The 19,731-nt window shown below is 48.2% G+C and overlaps 1 protein-coding gene across 3 annotated transcripts; it reads left to right on the forward strand.

The window, feature by feature from the left end:
• The first annotated feature begins 1,318 nt into the window (after positions 1-1,318).
• Positions 1,319-19,101, forward strand: CACFD1 (calcium channel flower domain containing 1). 3 transcript variants are annotated; one of them, XR_007353052.2, is made up of 6 exons: positions 1,319-1,734; positions 8,178-8,250; positions 9,281-9,406; positions 11,524-11,631; positions 13,435-13,879; positions 19,073-19,101. XR_007353052.2 is itself a non-coding variant. In XM_048823187.2 (5 exons), exons 1-5 carry the CDS (start codon positions 1,611-1,613, stop codon positions 13,526-13,528), a joined length of 525 nt encoding a protein of 174 aa, XP_048679144.1. In that variant the 5' UTR covers positions 1,319-1,610; the 3' UTR covers positions 13,529-19,101. The 3 variants fall into 3 exon arrangements, 1 of the variants encoding a protein (XP_048679144.1); XR_007353053.2 differs by having other exon boundaries at positions 13,435-13,644; XM_048823187.2 differs by having other exon boundaries at positions 13,435-19,101.
• The last annotated feature ends 630 nt before the right edge of the window (positions 19,102-19,731 follow it).

The following is a 19,731-nucleotide window of genomic DNA, read 5'->3' on the forward strand; positions in this document are numbered from 1 at the left end:
CCCCATATAATTGTCTCTTTTCCAAACTGAAAAGTCCCAGTCTTATTAACCTCTCCTCATATGGAAGCTGTTCCATACCCCTGATCATTTTTGTTGCCCTTTTCTATATCTTTTTCAAAATCATGAGTCAGGCCTCAAAAATCAAGATGTTGGCTCAAAAATCATGAGCTTTTAAAAAAACCCAAAATGGATGTTGGGTTCTTTTTCATTGCTTTCTGGTTTCTGAACCTTTAGGTGGCAGTTGGTTCATGTTTTCAAGCTTTTCTCTGCAGCCATGAGAGCCAGAAACTTTTGTAAAAAAACAGAGCTGAGATTCTAATGCACTCCCTTGATTCCAGGAGCAGGGGCCTTAAGAAAAACTCCAAATATTGTGAGATGCCTGATAGAATCGTGAGAGTTGTCAACGCCACATTTAAAAGGTGCTTTCCTCCTGTCTCGAATGTGAATGGGAAGATTTCCAGGAAGACAAGAGATTTGGAAAGCCTTGCTGAAACACACAGCAAAATCCGTTTTCACAAGAGGGGGAAACACTTTAAGAACTGCCCCATAAACTTAAATCCTAACTGAGGGACTCTCTTTCCAAATGACTGAGATTTGGCAGCTCTGGAAATCACTGAACACTAACTGCCAGAGAGAAGAGAGGTGGGGTGAAGGGTGGAGTGGGAGTTTCCCTGAATCCCTGCCAACCCAATCCCTTCTAATCAGCCTTAGCTCAGTACGTTTTTTGTTTGCATATACAGACCTCCGTCATGTCTCCTACCTATTCACTTGGTCTGACAGACCTGGATCCTGCCCTCGCACACTGGCCACCTTGGCAGCATGTCCTAGTAGTTAGCGCAGGGCACTAGGAGTCAGGATTCCTGGTCCTGCTTCTGGCTTTACCACTGACATATTCTGTGTAACCTTAGGCAAGTCCGTTCACCTCTCTGATGAAGCAAAAGTGCAGAGACATGCACAAGAATGAAACACGCGAGTGGAGAAGACCAAGTTCGCCAGAGTTGTTGAACCCACATGGAAGTAGGAGCTCATGCCCGTGGGAGAGGTGTGGGGTTGGGGGGTCTGAACACAGGACGTCAAGGAACGCCTGTGTTACCATACTGGCTATTAGAAATGAGCCCTCTGTGGTTCAGGGCGAGCTGAAAGACGCGTTTTAAACGCAAGGTAGCAGCCCGTCTGCACCCAGGTGCACACAGGCAGCCTCACAGTACTCGCCGAGGTGCCTACACGTACACGCACCAGTGTGCACACATGGCTGTGCCTCGCTGGGGCCAGGCAGGGCCCTGCCCACTGTAGCTGTGTCATGAGAGGGTGACATCAGCGTCCTCCCTCTCGGAAGGGAGGGGACCCATCATGCAGCACGCAGGGAGCTGGAGAAACTGCTGCTGCTGGGGACAGAGGCTCTCCATTGTCAGCAAGAACAGAGCAGCTGTCAGGGGCCAGGCCGGCTCCATGGGGCGGTGGTGAGGGGCCCCGCCGCAGGACGGGTGTCAGGAGCTGTCACTGACTCTTCTGGGTGTTTGTGTGTGGGGGGGGGGGAAGGGGGGTCCCCTTCTGCTGTGGCTCAGGTGCAAAGGGGGGGCTGCCCCTAGCCCCTGAGGAGGGGCCACACAATGAGCTCCCAGGAGGATCAGTTCCAACAAGCAACCCCTGCCCCGGCTGCCTCCTCGGGGGACGATGACATGACCTGGTGGTACAAGTGGCTGTGCAGGATCGCCGGTGTCATCGGGGGCGTGTGTAAGTAGCCCTAAGGTCCTGCTTGCCGGGTGCCCCTGGAATAACCTCCAGGGATGGGCCGTCCTGGGTCAGCTGTGCTGGCCTGTGCCCGCCTGCCAGTGACTGGCGATGAAGGTCCGAGCAGCAATTATCTGTCTGTCTGTCTGATCACAGCCAGGCAAAGATCCAGAAGCACATTGTCTAGGTGCGGGAATCAGAGTGATTTTAACCGGAGCCTACGTTGTGCACGCTTTCATTGTTTAACCTGCCTGGGCCTCATTGTGAAGCACTTTGGGATCCTGGTGGAGGAACGTCATTCTCCGTATAAATTATTACGCTTGTGCCAAATTGTGACGTTTCCCCTTCAGGTGGAATGCCCTGGGAGGCCATGGAAACAGGGTGTGAGGCCCCAATCCTGCAATGTGTAGCAGGCAGATGGATGGCACGTGGACTTGAATGGGGATCTGCATGGGCAAAGCAATCCGCGTGCAGTTTGCAGGCTCAGGGGTTGGTTCATTGTTGTTATTGACCATTCGTTGCTTATATATATCCATTTTTTCTTTTCCTTGCTGATCTGCTGGTTTCACAGTGGTTTTGTGTACCTGTGTGTTTGCTTCTGTTATTACTAACCCCTGAATAGAGACCCCAAAAGGATAATATTGGGCCTTTTTTTTTTTTTTAATAAGGGATTTTATCTTTGAAACAAACAGAAGGGAGATGGAACAAAGCAGGAGAACTGTGCTGGCTTGTTAAATACTTGCCCCTGAAATTAACAATCTCCCATGGAAAGAGTCAAGGCATCATTGGGTCATATTGGGTTGTGCTGCTCCATGGTTTGACAAGATGAATAGATCTTAAAGCCAGAAGGGACGGTTACGATCACCGCGTCTGGCCTCCTGCCTAGCGCAGGCCGGAGAATTCCACCGGCTGCCTGTTCCTGCATCAAGCCCATCACTTCTGGGGAAGTGAGAGCGTGTCTCTGAGAAAGCACCCACTTTTGATTTGTTCAGTGTGTGCTGGAACATTTCATCCATTCCCTTTCTCTGTCTCCGCCTCCTCGGTTGGCTCTTGTTCTGGTGTCGGCGTGAGTGGCAGGTTTGCTTCAGTTCCTTTTGTTCGCCTGTGTAGAACGTGTTTGTTAACCTGAGGGTGTGCCGGGCTGGGGCTTCAGAACATGCTGCACAGCTGAGGCACGTTGGCAGCTGCATTCCTGGTGTGGTGAAAGGATGTAACAGAGTTGCTCCTACTGGGTGAAATTCACCTGAGTGCACAGCGCTTCTTGCAAGGCCCTCCGTACCTTGCATACAGTCAGGAAATTTGCTGAAGAGTCTCCCCAGGGCTGGGAGGAGGAATCTACCTCACAGGTTGTGAGTGCTGCGAGAGCTACCTGGAGACTTCCACTCCAGCCTCTGTAGTTTCAGTGCAGCATACAGTCCTTGGCGAGCTGGGGTTTTTAGCAAGGGATGGTTGGGGGCCACAGAAATGCTCTGGGCTGAAGGTGCAGAGCTGAAGGGGACAGCTGGTATGTGCCACGGACAGCATTGCCAACTTCAAGCTTTAAAAAATCACCAGTGTGCTTTAAAAGTCATGAAATTGGGAAAAAAAAGACATTTGGGTTCTTCTGGCTTCTGAGCATTTAGGGCACACTCGGGTCACATTTCCAGCTTTTCTCTGCAACCAGGAGCACTCGAAATGTACTTGGTTTAAAAACATGAAAGCTGAGAGTCTCACCTATTCACATGATTCCAAGTGCTGGGGCTGTCCGACAAACGTCAGATTTGGCAAGAGTTGTGGTCAGCCTCTTGTGATCAGTAACAGTATTGCAAACAAACCAGGAAGGCTGGAAAATCCGTGTATACACCTGGTAGTTTCTTCTCCTTGTGATTTTGCCAAGCAGGGAAAAAATATGCCGAGCGACTCTTGGGCAAGTAGGGTTAATGATAGGTAACCGAAGGGACAATTCTCTGAATCCCAAAGTTCTCTGAATCCCAATGCCAAAGTTAATGGCAGGTAACAGAAGGGACAATTCTCTGAATCTCACATACTAACAACAATGTCTTTTCAAAGAGCTTCATATCAGGGAAGCAAAATAACAGAAGGCAGTTTTCCAGAGTGCAGGGAGACAACACAATTTGCTACAAGATTCTAGCCTTTGTGGGTCACTAAGAAATGGAACCAATTTATTCGTATTTTAGTTGATTGTATCCAGGCTGCTAAAAGGAGAGTTTGTTCATACAATGCCAGATTCATTCAAATGCAAAAGGGGTTTGTATTGTAATGGTTTCAAATGCTAGCATAAGGAGATTCAGCCCCAGTGAAGCTGTGACTGCTGATACCTGAACTTGGCCCAAAATGTATTAGAGACAGAACTGTCTGTTGGTTGGAGCAGGTGACTGGGGCTCAGGAAGGATGTGGACAAATTGGAGAGAGTCCAGAGAAAAGCAACAAAAATGATGAAAGGTCTAGAAAACATGACCTATGAGAGAAGATTGGAAATATGGGGTTTGTTTAGTTTGGAGAAGAGAAGACTGAGAGGGGACGTAATGATAGTTTTCAAGACCATAAAAGGTTGTTACAAGGAAGAGGGAGAAAATTGTTCTCCGTAACCTCTGAGGATAGGACAAGAAGCAATGGGCTTAAATTGCAGCAAGGGTAGTTTAGGTTGGACATTAGGAAAAGGTTCCTAACTGTCAGGATGGTTAGGCACTGGAATAATTGCCTAAGGAGGTTGTGGAATCTCCGTCATTGGAGATTTTTAAGAGCAGGTTGGACAAACACGTGTCAGGGATGGTCTAGATAATACTTAGTTCTGCCATGCGTGCAGGGGACTGGACTAGATGACCTTTCGAGGACCCTTCCAGTCCTATGATTCTATGAATTATAGAGGAGTGAATTCTTCTGCTAAGAGTTCATTTTAGCTCCACGTTCTCTGGATGCTCCTTTTCCATTCAGCAAATTAGTTAATTGACTAAGCACCAGACCTGTCCGTCTTCCACACCACAAATCCCAGCAGACGTTTTCATAATTGAAAAGCTCTCCGTGGCCTAGAACTGGAAAAGAAATCTCGGCTGACAGCTCTTTGTTCCCCCTTGGCATCAACAAGAGTGAAAGAACAGTTTGGTCACGGGTGCTGGTACACTGAGGGCTAAAACAACCTCTTGCTTAGCTGAGAGTCGTACAGAGGCATTCTGCAGTCAGGTTTGTTTTGAGGGTGGGTCCTCATAACAAAGAACTCCCAAATCATAATTGTTTTTTAAATGTATTCCAAGAAGTTATTAGCCCTGGTGTCTAGGCCAAATTTGTGCTCGGATTATAGCATTCTGCCCTCTAAATTCTCTCTGTGCTTTCAGCTGAATGTGGGAGCTTTCTAAATTTCCTGTCCTACACTGTTGTAGTGTTGCTGTGAGTGGTGAATATCAGCTGCTGTGTTCCACTCCAGAGGAAGCTGTGTTTCTGTGGTGGGTGAAGTGATCCCTGTATATAACTGGTCTATCGGTTTGAAAGTGCTTTTGGATGACAGATGCTATGTGGCTGTTAAGTGGTTCCTACTTATGATAATCATGCACTTTCTTGTGGGCAGCGTGAGTGCCTGAAGCTCTGGGTTTAACTGCCCGTCTCCCCTGCTCACAATCTGGTGCTTTTATCTGCTAAGATGTATCAAGGACAAGCAGTAGAGCTGTCTATGCCCTGTCCTTGTGCCAGCAGCTGGTTCCACTAGCCCTGCCTGGAGCTCTGGTTGCAGTGGGAGCGCACACATGTCTCATCAGCAGATAGTTTAGGAAGGTTAGAATAAGTCATCTCCTGAACCCTGAGGGCTGTTTCCATTTCCTGTTAGTGCATGTATCCTTAGGGGATAGGGCACTGGACTGAGCCTCAGAAGACCCGGGTGCTGGACTGGGCTCTGCCACTGGTTTGTTGAGTGACCTTGGGGAAGTCACTCCACTGCTCTGCGCCTCAGTTTCCCCATCTGTGAAATGGGGATAATGATACCTCCATTGTAAAGCAGCACTAGATAAGAGTTGTTATTATTTCTCTTTTGACTTTTCTTCTCCCCGGCTGACCTCTCTCACTGAGTCTTCATTATCTTTGGAATGTGTTAGTCTCCTTGAAATACCCCTAACGGACCCTTTTAGAAAATCGTACTGCTTAGTGTTTCCCAAAGGGTGGGCTCCAACGGCAGAGCACAGGAAGTCCTGACTTCTCAGTGTGATACTGACTCACTGGGTGAGTTTGGGCAAGTCAATTTGCCATCCTGTGCCTCAGTTTCCCCATATGTGGAAGGTGCTAATTATAGTGGGTTGTGAGGGTTCATTAATGATTGCTTTAAAAACTCCCCCACATTGCTCTCTGTTTTCTAAGATGAGGTACAACCACACGAGACACACCACAGGCAGGGCAATGACCCCTGTGGACTCTCACCTATGGAAATCCTTAATGCTGAGTAGGTCACAGCTTTCAAATACAGAGAGACGCCAAAAGAAAAGGAGGACTTGTGGCACCTTAGAGACTAACCAATTTATCTGAGCGTAAGCTTTCGTGAGCCACAGCTCACTTCATCGGATGCATAAAGTGGAAAATACAGTGAGGAGATTTATATACACACAGACCATGAAAAATGTGTGTTTATCATATACATTGTAAGGAGAGTGATCACTTAAGATGAGCTATTACCAGCAGGAGAGTGGGGTGGGGGGAGAGAAAACCTTTTGAAGTGATAATCAAGGTGGGCCGTTTCCAGCACATTAGGAGTTAACAAGAACGTCTGAGGAACAGTTGGTGGGGGGTGGGGGGAGGGAGGAATAAACAAGGGGAAATAGTTTTACTTTGTATAATGACTCAACCACTCCCAGTCTCTATTCAAGCCTAAGTTAATTGTATCCAATTTGCAAATTAATTCCAATTCAGCAGTCTCTCCTTGGACTCTGTTTTTGAAGTTTTTTTGTTGAAGAATAGTCACTTTTAGGTCAGAAATCGAGTGACCAGAGAGATTGAAGTGTTCTCCGACTGGTTTTTGAATGTTATAATTCTTGACATCTGATTTGTGTCCATTTATTCTTTTACGTAGATACTGTCCAGTTTGACCAGTGTACATGGCAGAGGGGCATTGCTGGCACATGATGGCATATATCACATTGGTTAAATGTGCAGGTGAACGAGCCCCTGATAGTGTGGCTGATGTGATTAGGCCCTGTGATGGTGTCCCCTGAATAGATATGTGGGCATAGTTGGCACCGGACTTTGTTGCAAGGATAGGTTCCTGGGTTAGTGGTTCTGTTGTGTGGTGTGTGGTTGCTGTGAGGGACACCAGTCATTTGCATTGCATGGGCTACAAAAACCAGCAGCCTCTATACTAACCTTTAGAGACCCTATTTTAGCTGGAGTTTTGTTTAGTGTCATTATTTCTTATTGAGCCAGCCGCTGATTCTGTCCTACACTCAGGCCATGCAGCCCCTCCTCCACACCTGGGCTCTGGTTACCCTGGGCATAAAGGTAGCCTCTTATTGTTAATTGAGGAGACTGACTGTATCAAATGCAGGTGACATTTTGCAAGTTTAATGAGCTGCTAGGTAAATGCATGCACTGCGGGCTCACAAACTGCCCGTTGGCTCCTTTTCTTGCATTACATACTCAAGGCCTCGTGGGTTATTTTGAGGCTTGTTTTGTCAAACAACTGCTTCCATATCTTCAGAAAGAGGGCCAGGTTCTGCTCTGGGTTCCACTCATGTCTGTCCAGAGTATCTCCGGATAAGTCCCTACGACTCCAGAGGAATCACTCTGAATTTACAGCGCTGTAGATGAGAGAGGAATTTGGCCCATTTGTCAGTTCTTGTTTCTGCCTTCAGTTTGTTGCAGACTGCAGCTATTTTTTCATTTCAAAGTAGCTTGTTGTTTACCTCGGGGCCAGTTACACATGACTCGAGATTCTTCAGCAAATAAAAACAGAGGCTCCCTTAAAATGACTTAATTTAAAAGCAAACACACTGGGGTTCTGTGTAACCCTGAACGTCCATAGAAACACAAGCCTGAAGGACGAGTGTCCTAAGCCAAAGGCACCCCGTGTTCTTGTCTTAGCCAAATTGGGAGCAGAGCCTATCTCCTACATCCCAATCATTCTGGCCATTATCTCTCCCCTTCAGTGTGGATTGGTATACGTAGTTGTTATTCATATCATAGTAGTGGCTACAGGTGGCAATTGAAATCAGGGCCCTATTGTGCTAGATGTTGTACATACAAGTAATGGGAGATAATCCCTGACCTAGGGAGTTTAATACAGACTGAAGAGGGAAAGCACAGGTGCAGAGACTTGCCCAAGGTCACGCAGCAGGTCAGTGACCGAACCAGGATTCGAACCCAGATCTTCTACCTGCTAGGTTAGTGCTCTGTCCACTAGATCACACTGCCACCTCTGTGTGCTTCATGGTTTATTTTTCACATGAATTAAAATCAATCTCTTTGCTTTTAAGCTTGTGCACTTGCCGGCCTTTGGAACTGCGTGACCATCAACCCCCTGAACATAGCGGCTGGGGTGTGGATGATGTAAGTACGCTTGTTCTTCCCTCTTTGCCCCAGCGCTGCTGGTCTCCACTTTTGAATCACCATTTAGCAGTGGCAGGCGGTAGAGCTGCGCTTTGTGGGCAAATAACTCTGTGCTCGCATTTTGTAATGGCTGCCTACCGCTGCAAGAGATCACTGTCTGTCTCATGGGACGTGAGGGTCTCGCCCTCACTGATGTGTGAGGCACCTGGGGTTAGCCTAGTATACTGATCTTCCCCGGTCTTGCCGTCTGCCACTATCCGGAGACTCTTTTCCAGAATAAAATGGGCATCCTGCATGCAAATAAGCGGGGTCCCTTCCTGAAGCGCCATCGGCTGCAGATGTCATACAGGCTTCTATGTCTGCCGCCACAAAGCTTGTGCGCAAACCCTGGTGATCACCAGCAAGGCTTTGGGCCAGTTACGGCTTGAAGTAGCTGCCCTGGTGACCTAAACTGCCCAAGTGACACGTGGGGAGTAGGCAGTAAAGCAGTGTAACCTGCCACTCATGGAGGGGATGTGCAGCAGGAGATTAACAGGAGAGTGTAAGGTCAAGTGTGTGCGGATTGGGCCTTTTCACCCAGTTTGGACCAACCTACGCTCTACATATAACTTACGCCCCCATTTACATGGCTGCTGAGCTAGGCTTTCAGGGCATGAGTCTCGGTTGTGCTAGAGTCTCATGCTCCATGCAACTGAGGGGTGGCGTTGTCTCTACCTTACCCTGCCGAGCTTGTTCGCCAGGGTCATCCCCCTTCCTCAGGATTGCTGGAGCGCACTACACTGGCTCCATGCCACCCTGGGGGTCCCTGTCTGAAAGGGGGAGTCCCACGTGGCCAGTTCAACGGGACTGTCGGCCACTGGAGCGGAGGAGGAGGCAGAATCTGGCCCCATGTAATAAAATCTCTCTGACTGTTAAGAATCAGAGCTGTTCGGCTCATTGACAGATGTGTGAATGGGACCCCGACCGGGAGACTCGAGCTCCCTCTCCGGAGCATGCTGATGGCTTAACCCTCTTTTGCTTTGTTTTGAAGGTTAAATGCCTTTATCCTGTTCCTGTGCGAAGCTCCATTCTGTTGCCAGTTTATCGAATTTGCAAACACGGTGTCTGCGCGGGCGGATAAACTGCGGCCCTGGCAAAAAGCTGCCTTCTACTGTGGGTAAGGACTGATGGCTGGCTCCAGCTGTGGGCCGGAGAGGGGGCAGGCAAAAGCGAGGCTGGCAGAGGGGTTGGACGGGCGGTTTAGTGGGCTTTGGCCCTGATTGGTGGGTTTGGTGGCCTGTGATATACGGACGAGAGGATCTGGTGGTCCCTTTCGGCCTTGAACGCTAGGGATACGTCTACACTGCCCCTGGAAGCAGCCTCCCGGCCCAGGCAGACAGACTTGCGCTAGCTTCTCTCGAACTACCATGCTAAGAAGAAAAGGAGTACTTGTGGCACCTTAGAGACTAACCAATTTATTTGAGCATGAGCTTTCGTGAGCTACAGCTCACTTCATCAGATGTAGCTCACGAAAGCTCATGCTCAAATAAATTGGTTAGTCTCTAAGGTGCCACAAGTACTCCTTTTCTTTTTGCGAACACAGACTAACACGGCTGTTCCTCTGAAACATGCTAAGAAGAGCAGTGTAGAGGTTGCAGCCCTGCCAGCTGCTCAGGCTAGCCACCTGAGTTTGAACCCAGGGGGTCACGCAGGCTTGGACTTGGGTGGCTAGCCAGAGCCATTGTCCCTATTGTGCTGGGTGTTGGACAGAACCAGGAAAAAGAAAAGGAGGACTTGTGGCACCTTAGAGACTAACCAATTTATTTGAGCATGAGCTTTCGTGAGCTACAGCTCCCTTCATCGGATGTGAACCAGGAAATAGACCATCCCTGCCCTGGAGGATTTGAAATTACACCAGTCTCAGGGAGGTCATAATCAGGTCCTTGAGCTTTTCAGTCTGTGAACCTCAGGCACATTAAGGGCAAAGCCCTGAGGAAGGGGCTCCGCATAGCCGCGCCAGCCCAGGGAAGGGACTGTGCTCACAATTTCGGCCCTGCTTTCCCCTTGCTTCCAGAGGGAAATAGTCTGAGCAGCAGCTGATCACTGCCCACCCTGTGCCAGCCCAGCTGCACTGGCTGGCCTGTGGGCGGAGGAGCCACGGTTCAGCCCAACCCTGTGAGGAGGGTGCTGTGCTGGATTCAGCAGGAATCAAGGCAGAATCTGGCCCTTAGCGGAGAGGTCAGTCCAGGTGTCACAGAGAGCACGTGCATTGCTTCCAGGGAATGGAAGAGTGCAGCCACTCCCAGCTGGTAGGAACTGGGGCCTGCATTGGGTAGGGGTCTACTGAAATCGCGGAGAAATCACAGTTTTCATGGGTTGGCCATGGCATAAATAGCAAATTTCACGGATATGGTACTCAAAAAAAGTGTGATTTCTTCGCAGCGTTTCTCAAACTAGGGGCCTGGACCCAAAACGGGGGTCACAAGCCTGTTGGGGGTTGCGGTATTGCCACCCTCCCTTTTCCACTGCTCCTGGTGGGTGGCATTGACTTCAGAGCTGGGCACCGGGCAGCAGCTGCCACTTGCTGCTCTACCTTCCCAGCTGATTTCACGGGGGGAGACCAGATTTCACAGGGGGAGACCAGATTTCACGGTCCATGACATGATTTTCATGGCTGTGAATTTAGTAGACCCCTGATTATGGGTCCGAGTTTGAATCTTCGCGTGAGCCATAGGCTTAAAGCGTGAATAAGAGAATAAAATCGAAAGAAGACTTGTCTGGGTTAAAGGTGTAGTGACCCTGGAAATATCAGCTCTATCTTATGTAAGGCTTAGGAACTAGAGAAAGCATGATTCATTGGACATCATGTACAGGGTGTAGCCCTTAGCCTGCCTTTTCTGTCTTTGGTGAAGGTCCAGTAACCGGCAGTACTTAACTTGTTTGCTGTAGTGTAGAAGAAGTTAGGCTTTCAGAAGTTTGTTTGTCAGAGCTTTTTCCTTAGCCCTTTGGAGTTACACCATGACAGGCAGGAGCCTCCCGGGCCTGGATCTGATGTGAGTATTTTGGGCGGTACTTGTAGCTGTGTTGCTGTTGGGATATAGAAGACAAGTGTGCACTGACGTTGTGGGTGAAGTTAACACTAAGCGGCCTTTGAACCAATAAAGAAATATGTGTGTGTGCTAACTGAGTCATGGGAACTCTGAGTAAACTTCCAAGGGAAGTAATTTCCAACAGGGGCATACAGGGGAACCCCATGGGGATTGTTTCGTGGCTGACGTTGTTTCTCTCCCCCAGGATGGCCGTGTTTCCAGTCATTCTCAGTCTGACGCTGACCACGTTACTGGGAAATGCTATTGCTTTTGCAACAGGAGTGCTGTACGGCTTGTCGGCGCTTGGCAAAAAGTAAGGAAGAAAGTGCTTTATTTCACATGCAGTACAGCGGTGAGACTGGCCCTGCGACCCTGGCTCTCTGCAGCAGAGCCGTTTGGTCTTCAGCGGGGCTGGTGGGAGGCTGGGCAGTCAGTGTGGTGAGACTGGGGCCTGCGTGGGTGGTATTTAAATATACCTACAGCAGTCGAGGTTCGTGCAAACAGTTTGTGTGGCAGGATTTGGGGGCTAAGAGTGTTTCATGGAGAGCATATCTTTAGAAAGTGAACATCTTTCTGAGCACACTAAGAGAGCCAGGGTCAGAGCATCCTTGTAATGGGGTGCATTCACTGCTGGGGTGCCTCTTTGGGGCTGGGGATTAGTTCTCGCTGCATCTGGTGCCATTTTCCATAGGTTTCTCACACTGTTGCCTCTCTCTCTCTCTCTGCGACTTGGGGTGCTCCCTCTTCGTGACTCAGCCCTCTGGTCGGATCACGATTTAGTCCTCCCCTTCCAGGGGGTCAAAGTCCCACTGGACAGGCTGTCTGTGTGCCATGTCAGGCAGTCTTCCAGTGCAAGCCCAGGCCCAGTGGATTGTAGGGGAACTGCCTACTACTTTTGAGTTCCAGCCCAGGGACTCTGTTTTTTGCAACCATGGTCTGCTCAAACTCAGATGGTTCCTGTTTCCCTGAGCTCCTTCCTCCCTCACTTCTCTGTCTCCGGGCCCACCTCTGGGTTTGCCAGCTTGAGCTTCCCACACTCCCTGTGGCTCCTTGCCAGTCTCTGTAGTCCAGTGTGGGATCCCAGGGCTTACTTTCCCCCCACGACGCCTCCTTGTCCCTAGACAACTCCCATTCTCTGTAGGGAGTGACTGCACAGCTGCTCCCTGCAGCCTCCTCTTGCGCTCAACTTCCTGGCTTTGTAAAAACCTAGCCGGGCTTCATCTTCAGCTAGGCTTTATCCAGCCCTGGTGCTCCTCCTGGTGCAGCTTACAATGTTAATTGGCCCTTTTTAACCTTCTCAGGCCTTGTGTGGGGTGGACACCCCTGTCACAGCCCTAAATTCACATGGTGGGAGCTTTCAATATACCAATAAAGAATTTTTCCAGCATGTAAAGGGACCTTTTCAGGTTTGGAATCTTGTGGGTGTGTTTAAAAATCTCCTTGCCTCACCATGCTTTATATTATTAAAGCAGAATTTTGCCCCTCTGATTTTCTTTTATGCTGTTCGTTTGCTTTCTGCAACCCAAAGAAAATTCCCGTTAGCTTCACTTTAACATTTCTGGTTAGTTTCATTTTCTAGTGCTAAGCCGGCATTTGGACTGCAAACGCTGCTGCAGAACGTTTACAACCCCATGTGAAAACACGTTTTCACTGGCATTAAATGAAAATCACAGCTGAGAGCAGTTCTCAGGGGCCCAGGCTCTATAAATCTTTGCCTTTTGTTGTTTACAAAACTTCAGTTGTGGAGTTAAATTGCCCTGGCTGAGATGACGGCAAATCCCAGCCCAAAAGCCAGATCTATTCAGATGGGGTTAGATTCTGCAACTGATCAGGTCAATAGTAAAACCCCACCCACTGATTCCAGTGGGAGCAGACCCAAACGCCTAAGGAGCCAGTAATGGGCTGTTCCTTTCATTCCCAGTCCTCCTCACCTGCCTGTCGTACCTTGTTGACTGTTGAGTTTTTCACTGTAGTTATTATTTACTCTTTGGACTCCGGTAGCACCAAGAGGCCCCACTCTGGATCAGGGCTGCCTTGTGCTAGGCACTGCACACACATAGAGGACAGTCTTGCCTCCAAATAGCTTATCTTCTAATGCTGTCCCTTCTCTCTGCAGAGGGGATGCCATTTCCTATGCAAGAATCCAGCAACAGCAGAAGCAAGCGGATGAGGAGAAGCTAACGGGGACTCTGGAGGGGCAGGCGCTGTAGAATTCCCTCCTGGGTAAACCTCCTGTGGAGCCACTTCCTGCCGACACTGAAGACTTTAAAAACACCGTGGAAATCCATTCTGACATGAATCTGATCACTCTTCTATCAATTCCTTGGTAAACTTTCCAAACACTGCAGCAACTAGAATTCCAAGGGGCAGGAGGTGGCACCTTGCCTTCCAAAATAACCTTGAAAGAGCCTCAGATGGAGGCGTCTCAGTCTGTGAGTATTGCACATTGCAACTGGAAGATGCAGGTTTCACTGGGAAGAAGCCTCCTGTGTGATTAGCTGCCCTGCCCAGCCCAGGTTATACCCAGCACCAAAGATCTGAAAATCCCTTTTTGCCTCCAGGTGCGTGTGACTTAAATCTCAGCTGACTCTTCAAGTGCTGCTCGACAAAGCCGATAGCATGTACCCATTCCTCAGCAAGGTCCCTGGTTCACCATGGGGGATCGTGATGTACAGTGGGGTTTTTGCTGGAGAACATGTAGCGGGCCACGATTTCACTTGGGGGCTAGTCTGGGAATTGCCTGAGAAGAGATGGAAGATGTACCAATCACGGAAGCTCAGGAGCCCTGCAATATGGATACCTGGCTTCTGAAAGATGAATTAGGAACACTGGGCAAGCTCTTACCCTCCCAACTGAGATGCTTTCCCCCCTTTCCAGAGTGCACTATGGGGCCAGTTCCTGGTCCCACTGAAGTGATTGGGAGGTTGCCCATTGGCTCCGACAGGGTTAAAGTCTGGCTTTTTGTGCATTACAAGTCTTTAGTGGTGCTCTGTGGTACAGATTTTTAAGGGTGTACTATGCTAATCTAGGGTTTAACGATATACAACAGTGCAGATGCCTGAATGGATTGTGTTAGGAACTAATTGATCCTTGGTGTTGTTTTATTTTAGGATTTTAGATTAGGGGCAGTTAGGTCAGGAATTACTGCTGTTTAGCAAAACACCTTTGAGAGCACAAAAGTAACTTAAGACAATAACAGACCTGCCGGAGACCTGATCGAAAGCCCACAGAAGTTAATGGAGACACTCTCGCAATCTTGAATGGATTTTGGATCAGGTCTTAATGCGTGTAAAGCACAACCTCCACATCCCTCTGAGTATAGCTGCAGGCAGCAGCTGCATTGTACAGAGGTCTTGAACCAGATCAGCTCCTCAGTTTGTCTCCGTAGGGATTTTTTTTTTCTCCTGTTACCACTCACCCTTTCACTGGAGGAAAAGGGGAGTAAGAATTTCTTTCCCTCATCAGAAATGAGGGTAACATTCCTTGAGCTGAGCAGGATTTTGCTAGTCCTGCCCATTTAAACTGTGACTTACGTTAACTGATATGAAGGAAGGTCCCTTGCTCAGGTGCCCAGATTCTGATTTGGAATCTTAAACCTCCTTAGGTGCTCTTGCTCCTACTGCCTCTCCACGCAGAGTCGGTACCTATGGATGTGGGACATATTCTTTTTTTCTGTCCCGCAACAATATTAGCATTTAGGCTCATGCCAAAAAGCAGGTGGCTTTCAGCCACCCATATTGTTGCTGCGTGGGCAGGTGGCACGCTTTTCCCTGCAACGTTGAGATGCCTCAGATCTGGGAAGCATCCTCCTGGTAAAGTTTGCTTAGGATTCTCGAAGATGAACCAACTCACTTTATACCGTGGAATTTGTGGCCTGCTCTCCTAATGTTCTAACACACACGCACACACACATACACCCCTGTCCTATCATCATGTGTCACTGAGGGGGTAGCCTGGCAGGCTGTAGTGTTTTTGCACAGTGAGGTGCATTCATTGCATGCAGCAGCATGGACACTGACAGCCCACTCCAGCTCATATTGTTCTGCCCTAGTTAACTTTTCTATCCTAAATTGCTGCTACTTTAAAGAGGCAGTGCTTGTAAATGGACCCTCTGACTAGTCTAGCTAGACGCTACATACTGTTTGCAGCTGTTGCCTCCAACAGCATGCTTTGTGACCATTTGATTTCCTTTTAAACTGGGAAAGTAAAGGCCTCATCCTGTCCTGGAGCCACTAGACAAAGCGCAGAGAAAAAGAACATTACTTCTAACCTAGTGCCTTGGAACTCTAGCCCAGATTCTGCGCTCTGAGTAATCCAGATTAATTCCACTGAGCTCAGCGGATGACTCTGGAGTTACACTGGTTTAGCTGAGAGCAAAATGTGGCTCTTAGCTCACAGAAGAAAAAGGCAACATAATAGCTTTGGGGTTTTAATAAGCTATAACTGTACACGGCACTTGAGAAGTCTTTACACATCCTACAGATGTAACCAAATGAATTCAATTGTTTGTCACTTCCTGTTTTACCCTTTTGCTGTGCACTGTTAAACTGCTGCCGGGTGCTACCCCAGAGGTGGCTACATTTTAGAGCAGGGCTTGAGGATTCTCGGTGGTGCAGTTTTGGGATCTTCCTGACAGGAAAAAAAATAAAAGGCTCTTTAGTAATTAACATACATCATACCCACTTTCTACTTGGGCACACAGGCTCTGATCCTGCTCCCATTCAGCTCAGTGGTGAAACTCCCATTGACATCTGTGGTGCAGGATCAAATCCACATTCACCACTTTTGTACTGGGTGGACTACACAATGCACTTCTTCCATACAACAGGCTACATAAACGGTGCCCTAATCGCATTCTCCGTTTGATTCTCTTCTGGAGGGTATGGATCATTCTCAAAGTCCAGTTCCCTCTATTCTCAACCCTGACCCCTACACTCTGTTCTGATCATAGGTTTACATTGAATTTATTGTTTTGTTTTACTCTGTTGCTTTTTGTTCTGGTTGGGAACAGGAAGAATAATTTATTTTGGGGTATTTAAGTACTTCTGCTGGGACTGTTCTCATGGGACATAGAAGGAAACACTATTTCACAGAGGACAGTGTTTCGCCATAGTTCAAGGGCCTGTTTTGTTTAATTTCAGGTCTCTCTCTGGGCAAAGAGCGGAGCCCTAGCTACTGTAAGAAAATGCTCTGAACTACTATTTCAGCCTTTAGAGTGAGGTGCTGTTTATTACACACTCAGGAAAGGGATTCACCGACCAGATGACCTGTTGCCTTCCATCTGCAGTCAGCGTGTGACATGATCTTTTTAAGTTGTGTTCACAGGATGGCTGAACAATCCAGTTCAGATACCGTTGTGGCTAGCACAGACCCTATAGTCACTGAGGTCAATGGCAAAACTTTCACTGACCTCAGTGGGATCAGGGTTGGGCCCTGGCTTGTGGGAAAATCAGACTGCCGGTTTTATTTTGCTGGAAGGCATGAGTGTGTGTATTGTAGGGTGAGCTGATGGTGCCTCCTATGGTTATCGGGGCCAAAGCCTCAGCGGGTGCAAATTGGTGTCACTCCATTAAAGTCAAAGGAGCTTTGCAGATTTACACCAGCCGAGAATCTAGCACAGGGTTTATTGCACAGTCAGACAGACAGACTCGCAGACACGCATGCGTCCCTGCAGCTCAGTCTTCAGCAGCTATTTTGTCGTCCCCTCTCCCTAGGCTCTTAGTGCCTCCATCACTTTACATCACGCTCTGTGACTTGTCAACCCAGATGCCACTGAGTTTAATAAAGGGTCCGATCCCATGTTTGAGCCACCAGCTCTGTGTTCGAGGCGCGTTACCGTACATGGACCTTCCTGCACATGGAGCATTGACTTTCCGGGGTGTTTGTGTTACTAGGTAGCACGGCACCCTGGATAACTTGTACCACTAATGTCAGTGGGCCCTTCATGGCATGGATACCATACAGTGATTCTGTGTTTAAAGGATACCTCAGAATAAAACTGGTGATGGAGCCTGTCATGTGACAGCAGCCCTGTCCTTTGAGCAGTCTGGACAGTGTCCCTATGCAATATCTTTACTAGATTTAAAAAAAAAAAGTGTAATGTCCCACTGAGTAAATGGGACACTTGCACCGTTGATTTCAATGGGGTTTGGTGAAGTTAGAGTCGCATTCAGTAGAAGGATATCGCAGAGTAAAGCACATAGTTGCTGGCATAAATTAGTGGTGATTGCTTTGTTCTGTGAGTAGTAGCCTTAATAAAAGGAAATTAAAAGCAACGCAGATGCGATAGAATAACACTGAGTCTAATCTACACCCACAGAAGTAAGCCAGTGAAGGGACAAGGTCCTTCATTCACCATGCTGTGCCTAGACTCCTGTCAGTACGGGGTTTTCAGAAGGCCCCTGTTACAAAAACGTCCGAGCGCCTTTTGACCTTCACAGTATTTACTAAGATTGGCCAGCTTGCATGGTCTGATCTTGCTTCCATTGGTGTCAAAGGCAAAACTACCCCAGACCTCGGTAGGAAGTCTCATGAGATCATCCTGTGCTCTGAGCCCCAGTGTCTGGGGTCAGGCCCCAATTCAGCAAAGCACTTAGGCATGTGCTTAGGTCCCACTGACTTCAATGAGCCTTAAGAACAGGCTCCGAGTTAAGCACATGAATTGGAGCCATAAGGAGGTTTCTGTAAGGATGGAGTACAAGTCTTTGGCCAGAGTTTTCAAGTGTCCACTAAATTTGGGTGTCTCGAGACACCTAGGACCTGATTTCCAGAGCTGCTGAGCACCCACAGATCTCACTGACTTCAGGACCAGCATGGGGCACCCAAAATTAGTGGATCCTTTTGGAAACTTGGGCTTTAAAGCCCAAGCCCCTCTTCGTGCTGCAGATGACCCTGTGATGGTTGTTATCATGGTTGTAGACTTCAGCAGGCTGACAACCCTCCTTCCTGCTGAATTCTGTGTTAGACATGCCACATAAAGGGCTTTTAGGAGCAGCAGCAGTAAACACAGTTGTAGTTAGGCTGGCTCTGATCCTAGCATGGATAAGCAATTACTTTTGGGGGTGTAGATAAAACCCTGAAGATAACATTATGAATACAGTAGTGAGTAGATCCATTCCCAGTGCTGGGTGGTTATTAATAGTACTTGCTGAGCACTGTCAGCGGGTTGGGAGTTGTACAAGCATAGATGCAGATCCAGTACCTGCCCCAGGGAGTGCACAGTCTCAGTCCCACCCTGACGCTAACCCTTCAGACACTGGTGATGTGTAGGCTGAAGGCCCACACTTCAAGGGGTCTTTACAGACAAGGAACCTCTGTGTTCTGTGTGCGCTAGGTCATGCTGGAAAGGCCTCTCGGGAGAGAACTGACCAGAGGGAAGGAGGTTGTATAATGTGCAAATTACAGAGAGATGGGAATTCATTGGCTACAAAGAGCTTGGCATTGCAAACGAACGATACATAGGTACTGGGTGCAAATGTGCACACCACCACCAGACACAGTGCTGTCTGGGCAATTCTCGTTCCCAAAGTGCATTTGCACGGCGTAAGCAAAGTTACTAATCTCTCATCTATTTTATTCATAAAAGGTGACAGCACTGTATTTGCAAGCTCCATTTCCATCTGGGACAATTTTACACTGGGCATTAAAGGGAAGAATTGAAGCTTCATTTATACTGTGTATCCAGGCCTTGCTGCTCTAGAAGGTGGCGAGTGCTGGTTTTGTAAGACTAATTACTTGATTCTTTGTGTATGCAGTGAATAAAAGACCATTCTACCTCCGGAAAGAGCCACTGTGATTTCTGAGACTTTGAACTTAATAGAAGAACGTGGACCATCGTGGGTATAAAGGAAAAGAAGCTACACTCAAAGAATAAAGTTCTCATCATAGAGAACAACCCACCATCCTTCCCAGTTTTATACTCAGGCAGAACTCCCTTAGGCCAAACTCTGAGGTTCTTGCTCTGGCCTCACTCGCTCTTGACTCAGGCAAAATGCCCACTGGCTTCCATGAGCATTTCAGAGACTCCAGGATTTGGTCCGTATGCATTTGAGACGGAAGAAGTCTTGGGCAGGACTTCCAAAGGTGCTGAGCATCCGTGACTCAAGTGAGAGCTGCAGGGAACCCTTAGTGCTGGGTCACACTAGCCAGTGCATGGTAGATACGGGCCTGAGCTGCAAAGTTTGGGTCTGGATCTGAAATTTCCTGAAGTTCAGAGGAGTTTGGATCTGGAATTCTGGTTTTGACCCATCTCTACCTTCTACTCATCTGTCCCATGCAGTGTGAAATGTCTCATCTGGTGGGAGTTCCACCACTGCCCGTGGGGACTGTTCTCCAGTCTAATACAGGAGGTCTCAGTATTAGGAAACCTTTCCTGATATCCAGCCCAAATGTACTATGCCTTAATTTCATCCCT

The sequence above is a fragment of the Caretta caretta genome, chromosome 16 (assembly GCF_965140235.1).
Source record: "Caretta caretta isolate rCarCar2 chromosome 16, rCarCar1.hap1, whole genome shotgun sequence".
NCBI classification, from domain to species: Eukaryota; Metazoa; Chordata; order Testudines; family Cheloniidae; genus Caretta; species Caretta caretta.

What these genes read in the sequence shown, in the direction of transcription:
- CACFD1 (XM_048823187.2), top strand. Translation starts at nt 1,611, where the DNA reads ATGAGCTCCCAGGAGGATCAGTTCCAACAAGCAACCCCTGCCCCGGCT. An exon ending in GCGGCTGGGGTGTGGATGAT is followed by an intron (nt 8,251 to 9,280) that starts GTAAGTACGCTT and finishes TTTGTTTTGAAG; the next exon opens with GTTAAATGCCTTTATCCTGT. An exon ending in AAAGCTGCCTTCTACTGTGG is followed by an intron (nt 9,407 to 11,523) that starts GTAAGGACTGAT and finishes TCTCTCCCCCAG; the next exon opens with GATGGCCGTGTTTCCAGTCA.